Genomic DNA, 22,567 nt, shown 5'->3' on the forward strand with positions numbered 1-22,567 from the left:
AGCCTGTCCTGGAACTAGCTCTGTAGACCAGGCTGGTCTCGAACTCCCAGAGATCCGCCTGCCTCTGCCTCTGCCTCCCGAGTGCTGGGATTAAAGGCGCACGCCACCACCGCCTGGCGAGATTTGCATAATCTTAAAGCATCTCCCTGTGATAGTAATTCACTATGAGGAAAAAATACAAATGTCCATGGGACAGCCTGGTCTACAGAGCTAGTTCCAGGACAGGCTCCAAAGCCACAGAGAAACCCTGTCTCGAAAAAACAAAACAAAACAAAAAAAAACAAACATCCATGGGAAAACCTGGCAGATGCCACTGTAGCTGAGTCAAGAAGATTAAGGCCACCAGCAAGAAGACATGGTATCCCCACAGACACTCTCAGAACTTGTCTGAAATGTCTGGAACTGTTCCAGGTATATAACCAAGCTATGGGAGACATCCCAGGCAATCTCACAGGGAGGGGAGATTGTCCATTCCTCCAGGACAGAGGGGACAAAGAAATCCCCAGGAATCACCCCTGCTGCAGAGAAGGATGCCTACTGGGTTCCCACAACCTGGGGCAGGAGGACAGTCTGGGGACCTGAAGCACTTTCCACTCTGCTGAAAACAAAGACGAGGGACTGGGGTGTAGCTCAGTGTCTGAGCACTTGCCCAACGTGTGTTAAGTCATAGGCTCCACCTCTACCCTGAGGATGCTAAAAGAAACTTTAAACAGGCGATTGAAAAATGCAAGCTCTCCCCTGCAAAGAAGCTAGTGGAAGATTAAAGACACAGGAGGACAGAAAGACCATCTCTGGAGCAGTGGGCAGAGTTACCCTGTGGTAATCGTGTCTGTAGCACCCAGATGTGGGCAGGCAAATGTGAACAGGTCAGATGGGCAAGCTTGGTTATAGTCATGGGTCACACCACCTCCATGGAACCATCACGAAACCCATGCCAATAAAGTTACCCATGCCTGGCTAAGCACATCCACCCCTTGGGGCATGTGGCAAAGCTACCAGCCTGGCTTTCCAGAAATGTCATAGGGATGGGAAAAGCTGGATGAAAGAGCCAGAGAATACAGTGTTGTGGAATATTACTTTAACTATGTAAAGATGTGATACATTTGTTTAACTAGGCAAAGATGTGATACATTTGTTTACACTGCATTTATTTAATGAGGTAAAGATGTGATACATTTGTTTTACCTTGCCTGCCTAAGGTACCCCACTGGTTTAATAAAAAGCTGAATGGCCAATAGCTAGGCAGTAGAGGGCTAGGTGGGGCTGGCAGGCAGAGAGAATAAGTAGGAAGAAGAATCTAGGGTTGAGAGAATAAAGAAGAAAGGGGGAGACACCAGGGACCAGCCGGCCACCCAGCCAGAGTCACAGGAGGAGGAAAGAAGGACGCACAGAAGGAAAGAAAAGTAAAAAGTCCCGGGACAAAACACAGATAAAGGGAAACAGGTTAACTTAAGTTACAAGAGCTGGTGGGACAAGCATACTATGAGGCCAAGCATTCATAGCTAATAAGAAGTCTCTGTGTCATGACTTGGGAGCTGGTTGGTGGCCCAAAAGGAAGCCAAAGGCCAAACAGAACACAACTACAAGAAAGAACTGGTAGCCTATAAATCACAATCCCAGAGAACTTAGACAACAATGAGGACACTAAGAGAGGCATCATAGATCTAATCTACATGGAAAGTAGAAAAAGTCAAGATCTCCTGAGTAAATTGGGAGCATGGGGACCTTAGGGGAGGGTTTAAGGGGAGGGGAGAGGCAGGGAGGGGAACAGAGAAAAATGTAGAGCTCAATAAAAATCAATAAAGAAAAAAGAAATGGTGCCATTTTAATACAGACTACACACCTGACAATGGCACTGTTGCAATAGGCTGTCACGAGAGGCCACAGCCCTGCAGGCTTAGGTTGCCCTGCCCTCAGAAAGCCAACCTCAAGCCAGGTCACAACTATTGCTCATGAGGCCCAGAGAGAATGTGCAGGTCACAGAGAATATAATTGGTGCCCTTGACAGGAATCTAGGTGTGGCCAGGAAGAGGGTGGACAGGAAGAAGCCCACGCCCCCCCCCCTTCAACCACGTGGCTTACCAATGCACAGTGCGGGTGGCATGCCGAGGCACAGCAGGTATTGATACAGCAGGAACAATGTAAGGAATAGACAGTAATTGGGCCAGAGGCGGGCGATGGCTTCTCGGCGCCGGCGTGTAAGGATGGCTACCAGCCAGCAGCCATGTAAGATCACCATGAAGTTCATGCGTTGTCCGATCACATTCACAGCCATCAGGAAGCAGATCTGGAGGGAATACAAGGGATGGACTTGATAGGAAGGACTCTTTAATCTGCTCCGGGTCCACAGACTCAGAGGACCCCTGCCTTGAGGTCACTGAGTGGCTCGTCTTTACTGGAGGGCCAGTCACCTAAACCACTATCTTAGGTAGGCAGCAGAGGCTAGACATATCTTCACCATACTGGAAGGAGCAGGCCAAGGCTCATGGATGAGGGGCTCCACGGCTGGGGAAGATTCAGCTTCAGACACTGGCCAGCCTTGGCCGGCTCCTGCCAGGGCACCTCCCTGGCCTTCCTGAACACCATGGGCCAGCCTCTCAGCTAGCCTCAGAGTAGGCTGTGCTTCGAGCACTTAGACATCATTACAGATGCTCAACAGAGCCTCCTGCCATTGGTCCTGCCGAAAGGAGTGATGTGTGGATACCCGGCCTCACCTCCAGCCCGAATTTGTAGAAGAAGAAGTTGATGAAATATTTTAAGCAGCTAAGTAAGTCCTGGTCCAATCTCTGGCGGGTGCCATCTGCACACACGGCCTGGGCAGGCAGAGGGGCCTGCTGGTGCTGCCGGCGGTAGTGCTCTTGGCGCCGGTATACCACAGCCTCAAACACCAGCAGCAGAAGGATCTGTAGGTGATTCTGTGTAGGTGGGGCCAGGAGTCAGTGGGGACCATCAGGGACCATTAGGGGACCATCTGCCCTGGCTGCCAGTCTTCACTCACCTGGATATATCCCAGGTTGGGGAAGCCCTTCCGCACCCCAAACCAATTGGCAGGGTCGATAGGGCCACGGTACAGCAAAGACTGGTTGATCTCCATGGGCTGCAGGTTGGTACTGTTGGAAAAAGGCTGCAGAGAGGGGTGAACATAAGCCCTAGGTCCCAGGTCACGATGGAGTAGGGACTGTGGTGCTATCATAAACCTATCCCACGGCTGAAGCTCCAGGATGGGTCCAGAATAGGTTTATTGGGCTGTCAGTCTTGGGGCCACCTTGATGGGGAAGGGGACAGGCCAAGGCCATGGGTGTAAACAGAAGCGCAAATAGAAAGGGCAGAACTAGGTGAGTATTTAGGCACAGCTGTCCCGAGGGCCTCTCTACTCTGGTTACAGGAGTCACTGGCCCAGTGTCTCCACATTCCATGAGAAATCACTCCAGCCGGGACAACTCATCCCAGGGAAGCCCCCTGCCCACACCTCTGTGCAGTTGCTGGAGTACTCGTGTGGGTTGACAATCTTGAGCTGATAGAGCATCTTGCACACGATGATGACACAGGTCCACACGGTGGAGAGGCAGGAGGCCATGGGCCGGAAGCGTGGGTACGGCAGAGCAAAGGCCCACAGCACCACCAGCAGCAGGTTCATCACAGACACCTGCGGGGAACAGGCGGCAGTGGACAAACCAGGCAGCACCTGGACTGGACTCCAGGACGACTGCCATGACCCGTCGGGCCTGGCTCTAGGGCAGCCAGCAAAGCCAGGCCAGGAGTGACCGGCCCTGCTTCAGACAAGGAAACCGAGCCTGGGATGCTACACTCACTTCTTTCAGGGCCACCCACACAGTGTAGAAGGCGACCAGCTTGAAGATGTGCAGTTCTAGCAGGCGCCGCACAAACACCTGGATGCGAGTGAGGACATCGGAGAAGCTTGCGGCTAGGTCCAGCAGCCGGTCAGCCACCAGGCCCCACTTGCTGGCTGCACCTGTGGAAGTGGGGCTCAGTGAGGAGGGGTAGGGCTTGGTGATGGGGTGGGGCTTAGGAAGGAGATAGAAACTCAGTGGGCTTTCGGAAGAGGGCGGATTGTACAAGGGGAGGGGCTCAGTGCTGGTGGAGAGAGTGGGGTTCAGTAAGGAGAGGCTCAGTAATGGGTAGGGCTTGGTGGGGAGGATGAGGCTTAGCAGGGATGGCATAGGGTGGAGCTCAGTATGGAAGGGATAGAAGTGAGGAGGAACTTGGGCTGAAGGAGAAAGGGGCAGGGCCAGAAAGGAGGGTTGGGACTCCTGGGGGTTATGTGTGCCTTCCTCAAATCCATATCCAGGAGGTGGCAGAGCTTGGCACCCTGTGTGCCTGGTGGGGCTGTGTTCTGCCCACCCTTTCCAGACTCACCTTCAGGGACCTGCGTGGCTTGGTGGGGCCCATCCATGCCCAGCCCATCATCCCTGAAGACCTCCTCCTCTTCCTCCTGCTGCTGTAGCAGAGGGGCCTCGCTCACTGCGTCCTGCCTGGGAGAGACCAAGAGCCACTTCCTACCTGTGTTCCTGTCTCTTCTTTCCCTGGGGAAGCCCCCGTCCCAGCACAGCCTCCCCACTGTCATCTGTGGACTCTAGCCCGAGTGTACAGGGACCAGAGCAACATCACAGCTCCTGTCTAGGCTGAGAATGGCCATCTCACCCGGTGACACAGACTAAGAAAACACCTCACCCCCACGGCCCTGGAAGGCAGTGAACCTGTGAGCCCATCGAGGGCGGCGGGTGCCTGGTGGGGGCACGTGCTCTAGGTCAGTGAGCTGCATAAAGGGCCGGTGGAAGTAGTGCAGCTGCAGGATGCAGGCCAGCAGGAAGAAGCCAGGGATGAGGATGCTGGAGAAGAGCTCCGACACGCTGAACTGCTCCAGGCCCAGGTCTCCCAACCTGGCAGAAGAAAGCCGTCAGTACCCCACTCTGCCCTGCCCCAGCGCCCACTATGAGCAGGAACAGCGCCAAGGCATGGGGTAGGGACGAGGGAAGGTGCCGCTGCAGCCCCCGACTCACTGCTCATCCGTAAAGCCAGTGAGGTTGCGCCAGTAGGTGGGGAAGTCTTGGAACTGGAAGGTGTACACTGCAATGAGCACCAGCATGGTATAGGCCACCACCAGCCACCAGAAGACCCGGAGCAGCTTCCTCCACAGGCTGTAGTAGACCTGCAAGTGGTGACCGGTGAGCAGGGCAAGCGAGGAACAGAGCCCGCTCACTAGCCCTCCCTGCCTATCGCTGTGGGCACCTGGAACAAGGTGAGGCACAACAGGAAGAGGAACATGTAGACGATTTTGTAGACCACTAGGCGGCCAGCAAAGCTGACCACGATGAACATGCCGGCGCACACATAGATCCAGTACTTGGCATAGATGCCTGTGACTAGCTCCCCCAGGCTCCGCAGCAGTGTCTGAGTCTGTGTGGGCTCTGCAGAACAGGACAGAAGGCAGAGTGATGGCCTCGGCAGAGGGAGGACAGGGGGGTGGTGGCTGTTCCAGCCCCACATGCTACTTACCTGTGTCCGCCACCGTGACCTCCAGCAGTGCAGCAGGCACCTTTGCCTTCTTTAGCAGCTTCTCCTTCACAAACTGGCGCAGCAGGAGCCAGAATGTGAGCAGGTAGAGCAGCTGTGGGGAGCAGGGGTGTCACAGAGGGCCCAGTCTATGACGTGGGGTCATGGAAAGCCCTCGGCCTCTCCCATGACCACAAATGCAACTTTACTCACATGTGTAGGCTTAGAGGGCCACAGATCCACAGATGCACATAAAAGCCTCACAGACACAGGTTCACAACCTTACATACATTGGCCAAACTCACATGTTTACACTCCCATTATTAAAGATGCATACAGACACTCATACTAGTACACACATAGGCGTACAGTCTTACGAGCTATATTGCAATCCATCAGCCCACACACCATGGGCAGGCATCAAGACACTGTTATACACCTGCCTCATGCAGGAACCCTGGGTGACTCAAGAGCCAAACTGACTAGACACAGTCATGGACAACCCCAGCATCAAGGACATGGAGATAGCACCTGCAACAGCACAATGCCACTCACTCAGCAAACATGCTTTGAACACATACACCACATATATGTGTTCGTTTTTTTTTTTTCAAGACACAGTTTCTCTGTGTAGCTCTGGCTGTCCTGGAACAGCTGGCCTTAGACTCACTGAGATCCACCTGCCTTTGCCTCCTGAGTGCTGGGATTAAAGGTGTGCACCACCATCACCCAGCACAACTTCTATATTCTAGGGTGGGCCCAGAGTAACTCAATGATGAATTAGACATACTCTCCTACAGTGTCCACTCAACTGATCACATGACAAATTAACACTTATTTTCCTTCTGGGTTCCCAGGCAGAAATCCCACCACTGCCCAGATGTGGCAGATGACACTCACCATGGCACCAAGGTCCAAGCAGGGGTAGCGTGTGTGCTCCAGCCCCAGCTGGTGCAGACTGACAGGGCCCAGAGTAGTGGGCAGCTCGGGAAGTTCCATGGCCCACACATAGCGCAGGCAGCACAGTGTCAGCCCATAGAGCAGGATGCAGGGCGAGCACAGCATGGCCAGCTGGTGGCGGCTCCGCACGGTCCAGATGAGGCAGGCCCAGAGCAGCAGCACGAAGGTCAGCCAGCTGTGGTACGTGATGCTCCACACCTGGACAGTCAGGGCCAGTGAGCAGGGACTGCATGGGACACCTGGCCGGCTCTTCAGTCCCCAGCAGTAAGGCCCCCATGAGGTACCCATGCAGAACATTGTGTATATATGCACGGCACACATTATATGTGGGATGTGGGTAACTTCATGGGCAATTCCAGGACTGTTTCTGGTGACTAGATTGTGGGTCTCGGTCTCTGAAATGAACGACATCCCACCTCCCTGCCTTCTCTAAGGAAACTGCCGTGGCCCCAGGGTCGGCTCCTTACCATCATGGCAATCAGGGCACACACATAGCTCTGGTCCATGATGAGGTGGCCCAGGCCATGTAGTGGTGACATCTCTTTCCGCTCAGCCATCCTGGAGCGTGCTGGGGGTGGGACTGAGATTAGCTACCACATAGGAACCCTTTGGAGTCCCTTCCCCATATTCACTGTGGCCCTAAAGCATGGAGCAGGCCACCTGCATGAGCAGGGCGTACAGGTGGGATGAGGTCAGGCTCACAAGGCAGCTATAGTAGATGCTGGCCAAAAACAGAAGAATCTGACCCTTCTGGCCATGTGACCCTGGCCAGACCCTACCGGCCTCACTCTGATGCAGGAGGCAGCCCTTTCAGATCTGTGAATCACATGCACCAGACAAATTGCAAAAGTGGGCTGGACGGTGGTGGTGCATGCTTTTAATCCTAGCACTTGGGAAGCAGAGGCAGGTGGATCTCTGTGAGTTCAGGGCCAGCCTGGTCTATAAGAGCTAGTTCCAGGACAGGCTCCAAAGCTACAGAGAAACCCGGTCTCGAAAAGCAAAACAAAACAAAAAAACACCAGACAAGTTGCAAAAGTGAAGGTCAGGAAATGTAGCTCAGTGTACAGCATAAAGCCTGGCACACAGGTCCCACAGCCAATCTCCGGTATCAGAAATTAATTTCAACACCAGAGTTCAAAGCAGAGGTCTGCAAGATGGCTCAGCAGGTTAAGGCCTGCCACCAAGCCTGAGGACCTGAGTTCAAGATCCATAGTATGAGGAGAGACCGAACTCCTCTGACTTCCCTATACATACAATAGCTTGGCACCCTACACACAATGAACTAATGTAATTAAAGATTTTTTTTTTAAGTTCAAAATAAATAAGGATCCAGAAAAAGACCAAACGGCCCCCACAAAAATGCAAACCAGTGGAACTCCAAGGCCAGCACTGCCAGGATGACAGAAGCTCCTGGGACCTTGTGCTATGGGAATGGGAGGCTTAGAGAGCCACCCAAAGGGTTTTGGGGATCAGCTATTTAGACATAGGGACTGGCCCTGGAAGGCTGGGGCATAAGGCAAGGTGTGTGCATAAGACCTACGGCCACTAGGGGGCAGCCTCAGACTTGCCCACAGGGAGATCAGAGCCAATGGGCCCCTGTTAAATAAAGTGTTCACAGGAAGGCAACCTCATAACCACCAGGCCTATAACTCACTGGGACGCTGGCGGACAGGGCTCTGGCTGGTCAGGATGTGCACAGTGCAGTTGTCGATGTCAGGTCCTGTGGACGTCAGCGTCGCACACTGCAGAGGACACGTGGGTGAGCTAGTGTCTGCAGGCAGCTCCCAGTGACTTTCGAATTTCCAAGACCATGCTCACCTGGGTGGTATCCCTAGCCTGGGGCTCTGGCTCCAGCTGATCCAGTTCCAGCTCATGTTCCTCATCCTCTCTAGGTGCCTCCTTCCTCTGTAGAGACCAGAATCCTGAGTGCAGTCCAGGCTGGGAGGGCCCCAGGAGACCTGCCTCAGGACATCTGTCTCACCAGTGTCCCAGAAGGCAGCGGAGGTGATGGCAGGGACTCACCAGGTCTGAGGGGCGGCTCTTGCGGAGCTTCAGGAGAGAGGTGGCTGTGTAGTAGAGCAGCAGCAGGATACCAGGACTCACGTAGATGGGCCAGGAATGGTTAGTGTTGAGTACCAGCACGTTGGGGCTGGAGCAGTTAGGGGGGTTTATAAAGTTCTTGAGACCGAACACCCTATCGGAGAGAGGGCACGTCACAGACTGCCAGCTTTGAGGGCAGCATGACCATGGCTGGGTGAGAAGGCCCATGCGGAAGCCTTACCTGGCCCAGATGCTGCCGGGCGGTAGCACATCCTGGACAAAAGGTGTCTGATAGCAGTAGAGGCAGATGAGATGGCCAGCGCCAAAGGCGCTCACCATGACACACAGTGTGTTGAAGCCCAAGGAGCTGAGAGGAAAGTGGCAAGCCCACCACGTGCAGATGCCCAGGAAGACCAGAAGGTAGACACTGGAGAAAGCTGAAGGGTGGGCTATACCTACGGGGGGAGGAGGGACAGGCACTTTGGGTCACACCTGGCCTGGCCCATCAGGGAGCTCTGAGTCATCTCCCCATGCCAGTCAGTGTCAAGATTCCCTGCCCCAAAGTACCTGCCAGTGCTAGTAGCACAATGGTCAGCATCCTTCCAGAAGCCATCAGCAGCCAGTGGGCTGTGACCCGGAAACGGGAGGTCAGCCACAGCCTGCGTTTGGTTGCCAGGGCAGGGCCTCCCTGTGGCCCCACTGCTGGGGCAGCATCCATGTCGTCACCATCCTGCTAAAGGCATGGGGAAGTGACATCAGCATCATCACCCTGGGGCTGCTTCAGTCTTATCTGCCTACCTGAGGGGAGAGATAAGGCCTATCCTTTCTCCCTTTTCACTAGAGCTCTGCCACAAGTGTCACCCTCAGAGCCCCATGCACAATTCTGGCAGGCCAGGCACAGAATGGCCCAGCTGTTCTGGGACACTTCAAGCACCTCTTTTGATCCCATCTTGGTCATGATTCCCAGGAAGGCAGGATTGCCTCCCAGACCCCAAATCTGTTCCTGAAGACCCTGTGTTAGTTTTGTTCGACTCCTGGAGAGAGAGTTTTAGGAAGGAGGGAAAGAGGATGCACACATGCATACCACGTACCCTACACTGTGTTGTTTTTTTTGTTGTTGTTGTTGTTGTTGTTGTTTTCGAGACAGGGTTTCTCTGTGGTTTTGGAGCCTGTCCTGGAACTAGCTCTTGTAGACCAGGCTGGTCTCGAACTCACAGAGATCCACCACCGCACGGTTTACACTGCGTTTTTATAGCACCTTCAGACCCATAATCCTTGATCCAGAGGTGATAGGTGACTGCCCCAATCCCACAGGTCAGGGAGAACAGGGCTACATTTGTATCTTATGGGGCCTCTAGGGAGGTGGGGGCTGGGGACACAGGAACATCAGGACCTCCAGCTCTCCAACTAGGCATTTTCTAGTCTTCCCACACCCCAGAGAAGGTACCATGTCCTGGACTGCTGCTGCCCTCTCTGACCCTCCAGAATGACAGAAGTGACCAGCTACCTGAGAAGAAACGAGACAGTCCTTGCCTGGGGCAGGAGACTGAGACCTGACAGGACCTGTTTTCCCTGGCACTGACAGAAGGGTTTCCCAGAAAAGAGCTGCATCCCAGGCCTCAGGAAAAGCCAGGGTATGGTGGAAAAGAACACAAACTGTCGTCAGCAGCCCTAGCCCAAGCCAGCTGCTGGCAGCCCATGTCCCCAGCTGTGCCTGTGGGAACAGTTGAGGGGTTACTGGGTACTGGCTCTGGGGATAGATGCCATGGGCACCTCCCATGCTCCAGTAGTCTCGATTCTGTATAGCCTTGGGAAAATTACTTAACCTCTCTGAGTCTGCCTCCCATCTTGCAAAGAAAACTGTGGAGCCTGGGCATGAAAGAGGAGCCAGCTATCGAAGTCCCAGGGATGTACCGTTTATCCTAGACTAGAAGCATGAGGGTGGGAGGTCAGGCCGGGAGACAGAGTAGCTGATCCCTGAACTACCCCTTCTAACGAGCCCACAGAAGCTGAAAGTAAGGCCAATGAGGATCTTAGGGAGGAGGAGCTGAGAGGGAAGGTAGAGCTATATTCTGCTAGTCCAGAGGAGAGGAGATATGCTGGCCTAGCCCTGGGAGCCTCTTTTTCGTTTGTCTGTTTTTGTTTTTTGGAGACAGGGTTTCTCTATAGCTCTGGCTGTCCTGAAACTCACTCTGCAGACCAGACTGGCCTTGAACTCACAGAGATCCGCCTACATCTGCCTCCTGAGCTGCAATTAAAGGCACTTGCCACCACGGCCCGGCTGGATTTTATTTTTGAGACAGGGTCTCACTGTATAGCCCTGGCTGGCCTGGAGGCCCTGGGAACCTCTTGAGAAGCATGGTGACAAATGAGCAATTCCAGGCCGAAGAAGACAAGGATAACTGCTGACCACGTGACAGAAGCCCCCAAGCCACCTGATCCTCACAGCTCCACCCAGCCCCCGACCTCTAGAGACTTCTGAAGTCCCTTCTGCTCTCTGGTATCCTCTAGAGCCTAGCAAGTGGCAGGTGTTGATAAATGGATGCTGGAACTTGGTGTCTAAGAGTAGGGTGTGCCTGCACCAAGACACCTGGGTGGCCATAAATCCTATCTCAGCTGGGGGAGGGGGTAGGCTAAGGCTGGCGTGGTGTGGGGAAGCTGGACTGCAGCCCTCGAGCAGGGCTCAAGGGTGCTGAAATGTCCAGCTGTGGCCCCTTGGGAACAGTGGCGGAACCCTGTCCCTCCCTAAAAATAAGCTAATTAGAGCCTTAAGTCCTGCAGGAAGGCAACCACAGCCTCTCAGGTTCTTACCCAGCCGGCATGTTTCAGCTTGGCTGATGCCCACAAGTGACAGTTCCCAGAGCACAGACCCACTCTGGGGTTCTGCAGAGCAGGCTTCCACATGACTGGAAGCAGGAAAATGTGGCACAACATGTTTTCCTCCCCTAGATCCCTTTTCACACACTTCATGCTAATTCTCCAAACTTAACTCTAAATGTCTAAGTTTGTTAAAATCAAAACTGTCAGAGTGGGTAGGACGCCAGCATTCACGCCCTCACCACCATCCTAGCCGCCTCTGTCCCTTACCAGCTCCTGGGCGCGCTGGCTCTGCCGTGCTTTCCTTGTGAGGCGTCCACAGAGGCCAAGGCAAAGAGAGGACACCACGAGGACTCCCAGGTCAGGTGCCACCAACCTAGTGGTGTTAAAGATGTCCTTCAGGACCTTCAGGTCCAGCCTGTGAAGGAGAACAGAGTGGGATCAAGGGGACAGGGACACGCCCAAACCATCCTTCCGAAACCCAAAGAGAGGCTCACAGGGGTGAGGAGGGAATGGGGATCTTACCTTGTAACCCCTATGTGTCGAGACACCTTCTCCCAAAGGCTGCCTGCAGAGAAAAGACTTGAGGAAGGAGGCTCCAGGCCAGGCAGGATGCCCAGTGGTTGTTCTAGTGAGTCCTGGGGGCCCTGTAGGCATGGCTGCTAGGGATCTCACGTAGAACAGAGTGTCAGTGATTCAGGAATGCTGAAAACGTCACCTTTTTTGTTTGTTTTTGCGAGGGTGTCTCTAATGTAGTCCTGGCTGTCCGGAATTTGCTATGTAAACCAGGCTGGCCTCAAACTCACAGTGATCCTCCTGCCTCTGTCTCCCACGTGCTAAGGTTAAAAGTGTGTGCCACCACGCCACCATCACAGACAGGGAAGCTGAGGCTGGCCAGACACTCATACTGCTTGGTTGGTCCTTTGGCTATGAGTGGCAAGACAGGAACTCTCAGTCAGGTGGGGCTGAGAGTGGTTGATAAGCTCAACTGAGCTCCATAGTGGCAGAGACTTGAAGCCCAGGACTTCTACACACGAAGCTGGGGTGCAGGTATCAGCCCTGCCTGACCAGAAGTGGAGACACTGACCATAGGTATTGGGCGGGGACACTAAGGCTGGACAGGGACACTGAGGAGTCCTAGTGTTACACAGCCACATGACTCAGCTACAAGTAAGCACAGGAAGATGTTGACAGGTGGGGACACCAGAAAGCCTGAGGCTGTTCCCACCTGATGCCACTCAGGGACTGGCCTGGCCACACTGACCACATTACTGCCAGCAATATGCAGGCTAGGCCATCTGGGTCAGACATAAATCCTGGCCAGGCACCTGGGGCAGCCCATATTAGGTGAAGCTGAGTGAGGCAGGGTGGCCTAGTGAGGCTGGAGGCCTGAGGCTCCCAGTTGGCACCGCCTCTGCTCTACCCCAGAACTGCTGTCCTCAAGTGTCCCTCCCCAGCTCTGCTCCTCAGTCACTTACAGTTTTGATCCAGAAGCTGTCTCAGGTGAGGCATGGTGTATAGGCATATCTGGAGGGCAAGGTGGGCCACCAGGAAGAGAAGGCTGAGGCAGAGTAGTGCACGAAGTAGGCGGCCTGTGTGACCTGTGGCAGAACGGGCAGAGCAGCGGGCAGTGTGGATACTGCCTAGGCTATTTTCCTTGTCCATACGCCTAAGACACAGCCAGCATGGACGCAGGGGCTAGGCAAGGGACCAGCTGCAAGGAATCAAGTCTCATGGCACCTCCAGGAGGCAGTGGAAGCCTCCAGCGATGAGAGTAGCCCACAGAGGGTACTTGTTCCCTCCTGCGGCCACTCTGAACCCCCCTGGTACCTAGCTGGTGGACACTGTTGTAACCCTGGCTTATAGATGAGGATGTCATCCCAGAATGGGGAAGGGATTGGCAGAAACTGTTTAGGGGTCTCTAGGGAGCAACTCTGGCCAGCTGCTACATTGCTTTTGCTCCCTACCGTCCTGTTGCATGCAGAGACACCCTGCCCCTCAAAAGACCAACACTGAACAGGAGAGACAGAATTTAATTTTCTTGTTTAGCTATCATAGGATGTCAGGGTTAGGTCTTGGAAACAAAAGGCAGCAAAAAAGGCAGAGAAATAGAAAGTCATTATCTACCACTATCTACCACAGCCATGCCCACCTGCCCCTGCGTAGAGGCTGGAAATGAGGGCATGAGAAAGGTGGTATCCCAAAGAAGGGGCCTGGGCAGTGGGGGCCAAATGTCTCAGAGGAGTGGGTGGCCAGCTGCCTCCATCTGGGGTGTTGCAGAGCAGAAAGCTCCCACAGGCATACAAAGCCATGACAAACAGGACGCAGGCCCCAGCCACAAGCACTAGTCTCAGGCCCCACTGAGCACCAGCCCTGAAAGATTTTCTTTTACTGATTACTTCATGGGAAAGAAACAGGCTAGAATTCAACCATCAGACCACGGGACCCTGACACATAGGGATATACTGTGCTTGGCTAAGGGTGTTCTGCACTTCTGCGCTGCCTCCAGCCACCCCAATCAGCAAGCCAACAGGGAGGCCCTTGGCTACAGATCAAGCTAGGTGGTCATAGCTGGTCAGGGAGGACACAGGGCCCTCCCCGGTCCTTTCCTCTGTCCTCTGAGAGTCGGTGGGCAACTCACACCATGACAGAGACTGGAGCCAGCTTCAAACTCTTCGCCTGCTGGCAGTCAACCCACGGCAGCAGCCCCTTCAAACCGGGTCACAAGGCTACAGAGGCCATCATCATGGAAAGCCCCAGAGCCATGGGTCTCTCCCACGAAGGCAACCCAGCAGCCTCACACCTGTCCTCTCTCTCCCATGGCCACCACTGCCAGTGTGTCTGTCCCGCGTGGTTTCTTGAGCACAGTTACCTCGGTCCCTGCTGGACTAGCCTCATGGGTGACTCTCCTTTCTTTCTCCCTGTAGGTCCCACCCAGAAGGTTCTGGAACTCAGCCACATTGTGTGTGTGGCCAGATGCCCCTCTCCTACTGTCTTCCTGAGTAGGCCTTGGGTATCAGAGAGCAGGGCGATGCTCTAGCTGGAGCCCAGTACTCTTCAGTGCCCAACCTCTGGGAGGGTATCAGAGGACAAAGGAGAGACAAGCCTGACCACAGGACAAGACCAGCACAAAGAGCAACCCTAACCGCAGGGCTAGGAGGATCAGGCCCACGTAGGGCTCCAGTGGCACTGAGAGGCAAAGGTGTGGCTGGTTCCTGCCAGAAGAACCAGAAAAGGGGAGTCCTGAGGAAGGTATGGTAGGACCTGAGTGCTAGCAAGGGCAGGCACCATGAACAGATGTAGGAGCTGTCCCAGTCAGCTATACATAGCACAGCACGCCCTGTGGAAGATCTAGCCTACACGGCCCAGTCCTTGGAGACTGTTACTACATGAGGACAACCACCGCAGGGGTACCCCCGTACTGCCACAGAGAGGGATGTCAGGATAGATTTGTGGGGGGGTCAGAAGTGACTCCCACTGAGGTGTCATATGAGGGAAGAAGGCATATGGAGGAGGGTGGTAGGGGATCTCAGTAGTGAAACAGCCTGCGAGAAGGCCCTGTGGAAGTTAGAGGGCAGCGGGTCTCTGGGAGAGTCCTCCTGGGCCAGACCTTACAGAGGCGGTGGTCACAGTAGGGGCTGGAAGTGGAGTGAGGATCTGTAGTCTAACTGCATGTGGGCCTTAGCACAGCAGAGGCCACCAGGAGAGAAAGAGGTGGCTCAGAGTGGCCCGTTCTGCAGAATAAACCCTCACTGCATGTGGGCCCTAGCACAGCAGAGGCCACCAGGAAAGAAAGAGGTGGCTCAGTGTGACCCGTTCCACAGAATAAACCCTGACCGCTAGAATACCCCTGACTGCTGGAGGTAAGAGCTCTGGAAAGAACTCTCCATCACAACCAGCAACCAGCTGCTGGGGGCTTTCTGCTGAGCCTTGAGAATCTCCACTTGCACCCGAGAATCAGTCATTGCTTGGTCCTGGCCACAGCCCGTGAGGCAGCAGTAAACCCAGTGGAGGCTCCAAGACAGCGATGAGTTCCCAGGCTTAGCCGCTCCTCCAACTCCCTGTCGGCACCCAGATCCACACTGAGTCCTGCACAGACCCAGCTGCCTCCAGGGGCCCAGATTCTTCAGAGCCCTGGGTTTCCTATCACACCGCATCTGGCTCCTTTCCAGGCAGGGTCTCCTCTACCAGTCTGAGTGCTCCCAGCCACTCCCCTGCCCTGGGGAAGAGAGTGCTTTGGACTTAGCCAAGTTCACCCAAGGCCCTGGATGACAGCTACCTTGTTCCTGGCTACCTTTCTTTCCTACCACAGTCTGGCTCTGACCCCTTGGCTTGATGGAAGGAGCCCATCTTCAAGAAAGGGACTGTTATCTCATACGAGGGCAGGTGATACCCCTGTACCATTCAGGCACAACAACAAATATCTACCAGTAAAAAGAGATGGACTAAGCCGGGCGGTGGTGGCGCACACCTTTAATCCCAGCACTCGGGAGGCAGAGGCAGGCGGATCTCTGGGAGTTTGAGGCCAGCCTGGTCTACAAGAGCTAGTTCTGGGATAGGCACCAAAACTACAGAGAAACCCTGTCTCGAACAAACAAACAAACAAAACAACAACAACAAAAAAAAGAGATGGACTATCAGAGGGTGGTGGCGTACGCCTTTAATCCCAGAACTCAGGAGGCAGAGACAGGTGCTCTGAGTTCAGCCTGGTCTACAGCGTGATTTCCAGGACAGGCTCCAAAGCTACAAAGAAACCCTGCCTCAAAAAAACTAAAACAAACAAAGATGGACTATTGTGGGTGGTCTCTAGAAAAAAGTAAGTGAGTTGGGGCAGTGAGGAGGGTGGCAGACGTGTCGCCTGAGCCATGGCCTTGACCCTGCTGGAACTCCTAGACCCACTGATCAGTCAGCGTAGGCTCATTGGTGCCTCTCGTTCTCCTCTCTGTTTTCCCATTCACTTGCCTCTTTCCTACCTTCCGGAACCTTCATGCCCTGCCCCCAATGACTGCAGCCCCAGCCAGAGCTCACTCAGAGTAGACTCAAGCACTTCCCAGCCCTAGGCAGGGGCGCCACGCCACAATATCTCACGAGCTGTTGGTAAATCCTACCCTTCTAATGTGAGCTGGGCCAAGGTGGGCTGCCTAGGGTCCTAGAGGGAAGCAATGCCCCTGGTGCATCTGAAATAGAATGAAGAGAGCATAGGGTGGGGAATCACGCCAAAAGTCTGATGAAGCTCATGCAGCAAGGGGGAGAAGTTGGGAAGACCTCTCCCATCTATTCTGGAGCAAAACATGGATAAACCCAGAGGCCAAGAAGCCAGCCGTGACCCAGCATCCCCTGAGCACCAGTCTCAGGGCGCAGGTTTCTGTCCTGGAGGGCAAGACAGTCTGTTCACAGGCCTGGGATCCCAGAGTATTTGATTACCTACCAATCAACTGCTGTCATCCCACTATCCCTCTCTCTGTCATAGGCCTAAGAAGTTCACACAGTACCTAGCAGCTAAGACCAGAGAGGGCACAGAGAGTACCTGACAGCCAGGAGCACGGAGATACCTGCAGGGCAGGGCTTGGCAGAGTGAGAGGGCTCTGAAGCTTCCCAGGGCTGAACCAGGGAGACAGTGCATCCAAAGCAGGAGACTGAGTCTACACGGGACCAGTAACTGTGTGTGTGTTGGGGGGAAGCTCACCAAAGGACTGGTGAAGCTAAGACTGGAGCAGTCGCCCTTGGGGAGAGTAAGAAATTGAGGGGGGGGTCGGAAATCAAGGGCAGCCTTGGAGGTAAATTCCACTAGGGCAGGGAGTAGGCTTCCTAGCTCTAATGCAGGTGGCTGGGAACAGATCCTACACACCACGGGTTCTGATGCACCCCAACTCTGTCCTGTCCTGTCTGGTCCCGCTGGGGACACCCAGCCTTAAGCTGATTCAACATCCCTCAGTGCAGCCCAGCTTGGGCCCAGACCCTGAGAATCAGGCAGCCGCCTACGTGGGGAACAGGGCCCAGCAGTGTCAAACCTTCCAGGGGCCAGTGCCAGGCCAGCAGCTGCACAAATCATAAACGCACACAGGGCGCTCCATTCTGCACCATCGGGCCTCACATTTTCCCCTCACACCCGGAAAAACCAGGCAGCATCATGTCCCCGAAGGGCCTCTGAGACTGGACAGACAGACAGTCAGACAGATGGAGGGTCGCATGGGAAAGACTTCCCACCTTACTTTCCAAGTCTCTTGCATGATCCCTCCTGCCTGGCTGGGAGCCTGTACCTCCCACGGTTGATCAAGAGTATTTCCAGCTGCTCACATGAAACAGTCTTGAGATAAGTGGTTTCCACAAAGGGACCCAGGGACAGAGGAGCGGGCTCTGTGGTGAGCAGAGAGCGGAAGCTAGACCTTCACCAGAGGCTCAGTACAGGAGCGCCCAGTGCCTAGTCTGTGTGTCTCGGAGGGATCTGACCCAGGGTCCCCGTGTTTGTCAACACACTGCCCAGGCTGAACTCCCTAAATAAATGTCCCTGAATCCTCAAATCCTGCCCATGCTCTATGACCCCTTCTGGTTCCAAAGCACATTGAGCTGGGCAGGATGTTGGCAGAATGATGGACCCAAAGGCATCCTTGCCCAATCTCTGTCCCTGTGTACATGTGACTCATATGGCAAAGGAACCAAGGCAGAGGTGAGGCTGATGTCACAGCTAACTGAACGAGGGGAGACTGTCTGGAATCTTCAGTCGCTGCCATCACAGAATATTAGGAATGAAGAGGACTGCAGGGCCATGGGACAGGAGCCAGAGATGCCCCAAAAAACAAGAAAAGACAGGAAGCCGATCCCTGGAGCCCTCTAAAAGGACACAGCTGGGCTCACATCCTGACTGTAGCCCCATACGCCACTCAGTCCCACCTCCAGCCCATAGGTGTGGCTCTCATCAGGGTGACTTGTTACAGAAACTGCTAGAAGCTCACTCTCCCTAGGCCCCACACAGCTAGGCACATTGAATCCAGCAGTGCCAAGGATGCAAGTGCCTCCCCTTGACACAGGCAGTCATAGCCAGCTCTGACCTTGCTGACCCACAGATACTGGATGTTACACTCGCTGTAGCTCCTGAGAGCAGGGTCTCTCCAGGATGCTACCACTAGCTACAGACCTGGCCTCCCCACACAAGCCCAGAGGACAACATGGGGCCTTCTCTCCTTCAGGAATGCAGATACTCTAGGGGATGGGTCACGGAACACTTATTGAACACCACAAAATGGACTCTGGGCACCTACAGCATAGGTGACCAGAGCTAGGATGAAGGGTCTTAGGAGGTCCTGCCTCTCTGAGACCTGCCTGGCCTGTGGTGCCCACTGTCCAGTCCATCCTATGGACACAACTCTGGGGAAGGCACAAAACCAGGGAAACATATTCCTGCCTAGCTCAGGACCTGATGGAACCACAGTGGTCTAATTCCTTTCATAGCAAGATGGTCTAAGGTAGGGTCTGGCTTTCCAGGGTGATGGAGACAAGCTGGCCAGAGCCTCCACAGACAGAAGAAGCAATGTAGTCAGTCCTGGATCTTAGCTAGAAGATGGTATGGACCCCAATGCAGATCCCTAAACCTTCTATCTGGAGGGGACACCAGGACCCACCCACTCCCTCTGCCTTCTGATGGATGCTCAGCGACAGATGGGGGTCCGTGAACAACCCTTCCCCTGTCACCTTCAAGGACGATAGAGCCCCCTGCTCCTGTGACAAGCAGTCATCAGGAAAACAAAAAACTGAACTGGCTAGAGTCTGCAACGAAGGAAAAAACGTTCATCTTCTCAGCAGTTACCAAGCTGCAAACCTAAACCGAGTCTGTGGTATGCAGCGCTTATCCCGATACCCAGCCCCCTACCCTGTGGTCAGGGCTTCAAGGAGCTAGGCTCTATTCTCACCCCCATCTCCTGCCCCTGCCCCTTACCTGGTATGCTGTGTCTTGAGGGGCCTGGAAGCCAGGGCAGCAGCAGCAGAAACAGCAAATAGACCAGCGAGAGAGCATTGAAGCGCGACAGGGAGGCTAGAGGGGAAACAAATGGTTAGTTAGTACAGCAGCAATAGGGGCAACTCTAACGCCGAGGAGCGGCGAGACACTACAGCCCAGCACCCCTTTCTCACCCCTACATACATAAGGCTTGTACACCACAGACAGAAAATCCATGTTCCCGTCACCAGGCGCACATGTTCCATGATGCCATACAATTCTCCCAACATAAAACGTATTCACACAAGGTTCTGGCCATTCGATCTAATCCTACACACACAGAGCTCTGAAGTCTACCCCCTTTTAACTTACTTTTCCTTCTTTTTGAAGTTTTGTCTATTGATTGGCAGGCAGGCAGCTCAACTGCTGTCTGGGTCCACAAACTATCATATGGGAAGTTACCAGGACATTGAGATTTCTGGCACCCCTCCTGGGTCACTGATGGAACTGAGTAATACTTAACTTACCTTCCCACCACTCTGCCAGCATCTGAATCCCTATCTGTGCCAACAAACATCACAGCTTCCCTCTGGGAACTTCCCTAACGCCCATGCTGTCCCACGCTTGTCCTAGTGAAGTCTGCCAGGGAGGCCAAAGAACCTGATGTAGAAAGCAGATAACAGGGCTGGCCACTTACCCAACGAGCAAGTTTCTTCCCAGAAATGTGGGGTTTTTTTTTAGGAGACAAGGTTCTGGGATTCTATGCAGTTCTCAGTCCCAGGGGTACTCGGCCAGTCTACCTGTCCTAGGTGGTACAAAATGAGCCAGACCAAAGGGATTCTACATTCTGCCTGACCTCAGCCACACAGAGAGCCACTCACAAACCCCAAGCCACCTCCTTGCTCCCTCTACACCTCAGAGAAACTGACTGCGCTAGACCGGTAGGGATAACAGAACATGACCTAGGAACCAGAGTGCATCATGAACCTCGATTCCCTCCTGGACAACACAATCCCAAGACCAGATTTTCTGTATCCTGCAGCATCAAACCTTGCTTCATTATCCCACGAAGAGTAGCCTCCTCAGGGGGCATCCTCCATACTCAAACCGCTCAAGTATGAGAACCATGAGTCTAACGATAGCTCTGGACAGCTAGGGATACCCAGAGTGTGCAGTACATTAAAAATAAGCTGAGCCAGGTCCCCTCCTCAGGGAATGGAGACCAAAGCAACATTGCCCACTTTGGGTAGGTGACTCCATGAAGGACACGTCTCTGTAAGCATGTCTGAATTCAGCCTGAACCCTTTCCAAGTCTCCCAATCGTCCTCCAGGACCAGAGTGGCTATAGGATGTATCCAAGCTACCGAGGGCACCTGCTGCTTCAAGGAGGCTGAAGGTTTTGGCTGTGGATAGCACTTCTCTAAACTCTGAAGGGCCTCCCTGGAGTCAGGGTGTGGCCTTTCTCTCACTATACACATTGGCTACCATTACATAGCTTGGCTCTCTTAAATCCGAAGTTTTCAACAAGAATATTTTTTTTATATTTTTATGGTTTATATAACTTTATTTTATGTGCATTGGTGTGAAAGTGTCAGATCCCCTGCAACTGGATCTTCAGACAGTTGTGAGCTGCCATGTGGATGCTGGGAATTAAACCCGGGTCCTCTGGAAGAGCAGTCAGTGCTCTTAACCACTGAGCCATCTCTCCAGCTCAAGAATATATATATTTTTTAAATCAATCTTCTCTGGCCTGAGAGGCAGGAAGGCAGAGCATTTATGGTGCAGCTTTCCGAAATCCCTCTGCTTTCCAGGGCTTCACGTTCCAGCCCCACCAGTGCAGTCAGCCCATCTCAGGAAGGCAGCACTCTCCCCTCACACCAGCTTCTCCAGTCAGGAGGATGCCTACCCAACTGTCCGCTCACTCGTCCATCTGTCCACCTGTCTATGCAGCCACCCACCAACCCATCCATCCATCCGCAGGTCCCTGAGAGCATTCTCCCAACACTAATATTACAGGTCCTGTCTCTGAGGATGCTGGTTTGGTCTGATATACCAGGAATGCCAGCATTGAGCCAGTCCAAGCACACGAGGGGTGGTGAGCGAAAACCCATGACAGGGAGCTGGGGGAGAAGAATCAGTCAGAAAAGTGCTTGCCACATAAACACGAGGACCTAAGTTCAGATCACCAGAACCCACATAAAGAGATCAAAAGCCAGGCGAGGGATGTTTTTCAATGGCTTGCCACACAGGCCTGATGACCTGAGCTTGGATCGCCAGAAACCGTGTAAAGCCAGGTGTATTGCATGCACCTGTAATCCCGGTGCACCTGTACCAGGAGATGGGTGGCGGAGAAAGAATCACCAGATGCTGTCAAGCCAGTTAGCCTGGCAAAAGCAGCAGTGAATAACACAGAAACCCTGTTTCAAGCATGGTAGGTGGTGAGGACCAGCCCTCAAGGTTGCCCTTTGACGTTCATGTGCATGTGTGACATGCACGGTCCCGTGTTCATACATGTAACTTACAGATACACAGACACACTTAGATTATATATGATAGATCGATAGACAGAGGCATAAAAGGCTGTGTGGTGACACAGACCTGCGACCTCCGTGCTGGGGAGGTTGTGGGAAAGAGCGATAGCTGGCTCTCCAGAGCTTGCTGTCCAGTCTAGCCAACTAATGGACTCCAAAAATAAGGTGGAACATGAATAAGGAAGACGCCTGGCTTTGGCTTCTGGCTTCCACAAGTAGAGCCCATAAAGGGCAGCCAGTGTGGAGTGAGAACCAGGAAGGCGCCCGGAGGCAGAAGGGTAGGTGTTGCAGGAGGCTGGAGCAGCGACAATTGCTCTACCCTGCAGCCTGCTCAACAAGCTTAAAATCGGGACCCTGCGGCTCCTGTGTGTAGTGGTGGTGGTAGTGGGGGAGGCCTGGAGTTTAACGGCTATCGAATGTGATGGCCAGCAGCGACAGCGTCACGTGAGGATAACACCACTGCACTATACACTCAAAAATGGGTTAAGACGGCAAACTTTGTGAACTTGTTTTTCCAGAATAAATAAATGAATGGTGTTCAAAGTCTGTGAAGGAGTTGGGCGATGGTGGCGCACGCCTTTAATCCCAGCACTCGGGAGGCAGAGGCAGGCGGATCTCTGTGAGTTCCAGACCAGCCTGGTCTACAGAGCTAGTTCCAGGACAGGCTCCAAAAGCCACAGAGAAACCCTGTCTCAAAAATCAAAAAAAAAAAAAAAGTCTGTGAAGGATTCCAGAAGTCAGAGACCCAAGATAGCAAGTGGTAGAGACAAGT

General features: G+C 53.7%; 1 protein-coding gene across 1 annotated transcript in view; it reads right to left on the reverse strand.

The window, feature by feature from the left end:
• Piezo1 (piezo type mechanosensitive ion channel component 1) overlaps window positions 1-22,567 on the reverse strand; it is a 65,394-nt gene that overhangs the window by 12,182 nt on the left and 30,645 nt on the right. Inside the window, exons 2-22 of the mRNA XM_013354741.2 lie at window positions 19,265-19,360; window positions 12,810-12,932; window positions 11,857-11,899; window positions 11,602-11,749; window positions 9,082-9,247; window positions 8,756-8,969; window positions 8,497-8,668; window positions 8,293-8,379; window positions 8,129-8,216; window positions 6,942-7,042; window positions 6,415-6,672; window positions 5,518-5,629; window positions 5,251-5,429; window positions 5,022-5,170; window positions 4,719-4,901; window positions 4,378-4,493; window positions 3,813-3,973; window positions 3,470-3,646; window positions 2,999-3,124; window positions 2,715-2,915; window positions 2,083-2,287 (exon numbers count right to left, since the gene is read on the reverse strand). Coding sequence (XP_013210195.1) covers window positions 2,083-2,287; window positions 2,715-2,915; window positions 2,999-3,124; window positions 3,470-3,646; window positions 3,813-3,973; window positions 4,378-4,493; window positions 4,719-4,901; window positions 5,022-5,170; window positions 5,251-5,429; window positions 5,518-5,629; window positions 6,415-6,672; window positions 6,942-7,042; window positions 8,129-8,216; window positions 8,293-8,379; window positions 8,497-8,668; window positions 8,756-8,969; window positions 9,082-9,247; window positions 11,602-11,749; window positions 11,857-11,899; window positions 12,810-12,932; window positions 19,265-19,360 — 3,105 coding nt within the window. The remainder of the gene's footprint in view (window positions 1-2,082; window positions 2,288-2,714; window positions 2,916-2,998; window positions 3,125-3,469; window positions 3,647-3,812; window positions 3,974-4,377; window positions 4,494-4,718; window positions 4,902-5,021; window positions 5,171-5,250; window positions 5,430-5,517; window positions 5,630-6,414; window positions 6,673-6,941; window positions 7,043-8,128; window positions 8,217-8,292; window positions 8,380-8,496; window positions 8,669-8,755; window positions 8,970-9,081; window positions 9,248-11,601; window positions 11,750-11,856; window positions 11,900-12,809; window positions 12,933-19,264; window positions 19,361-22,567) is intronic.

This window comes from Microtus ochrogaster, chromosome 4, assembly GCF_000317375.1.
Source record: "Microtus ochrogaster isolate Prairie Vole_2 chromosome 4, MicOch1.0, whole genome shotgun sequence".
Lineage (NCBI taxonomy): Eukaryota > Metazoa > Chordata > Mammalia > Rodentia > Cricetidae > Microtus > Microtus ochrogaster.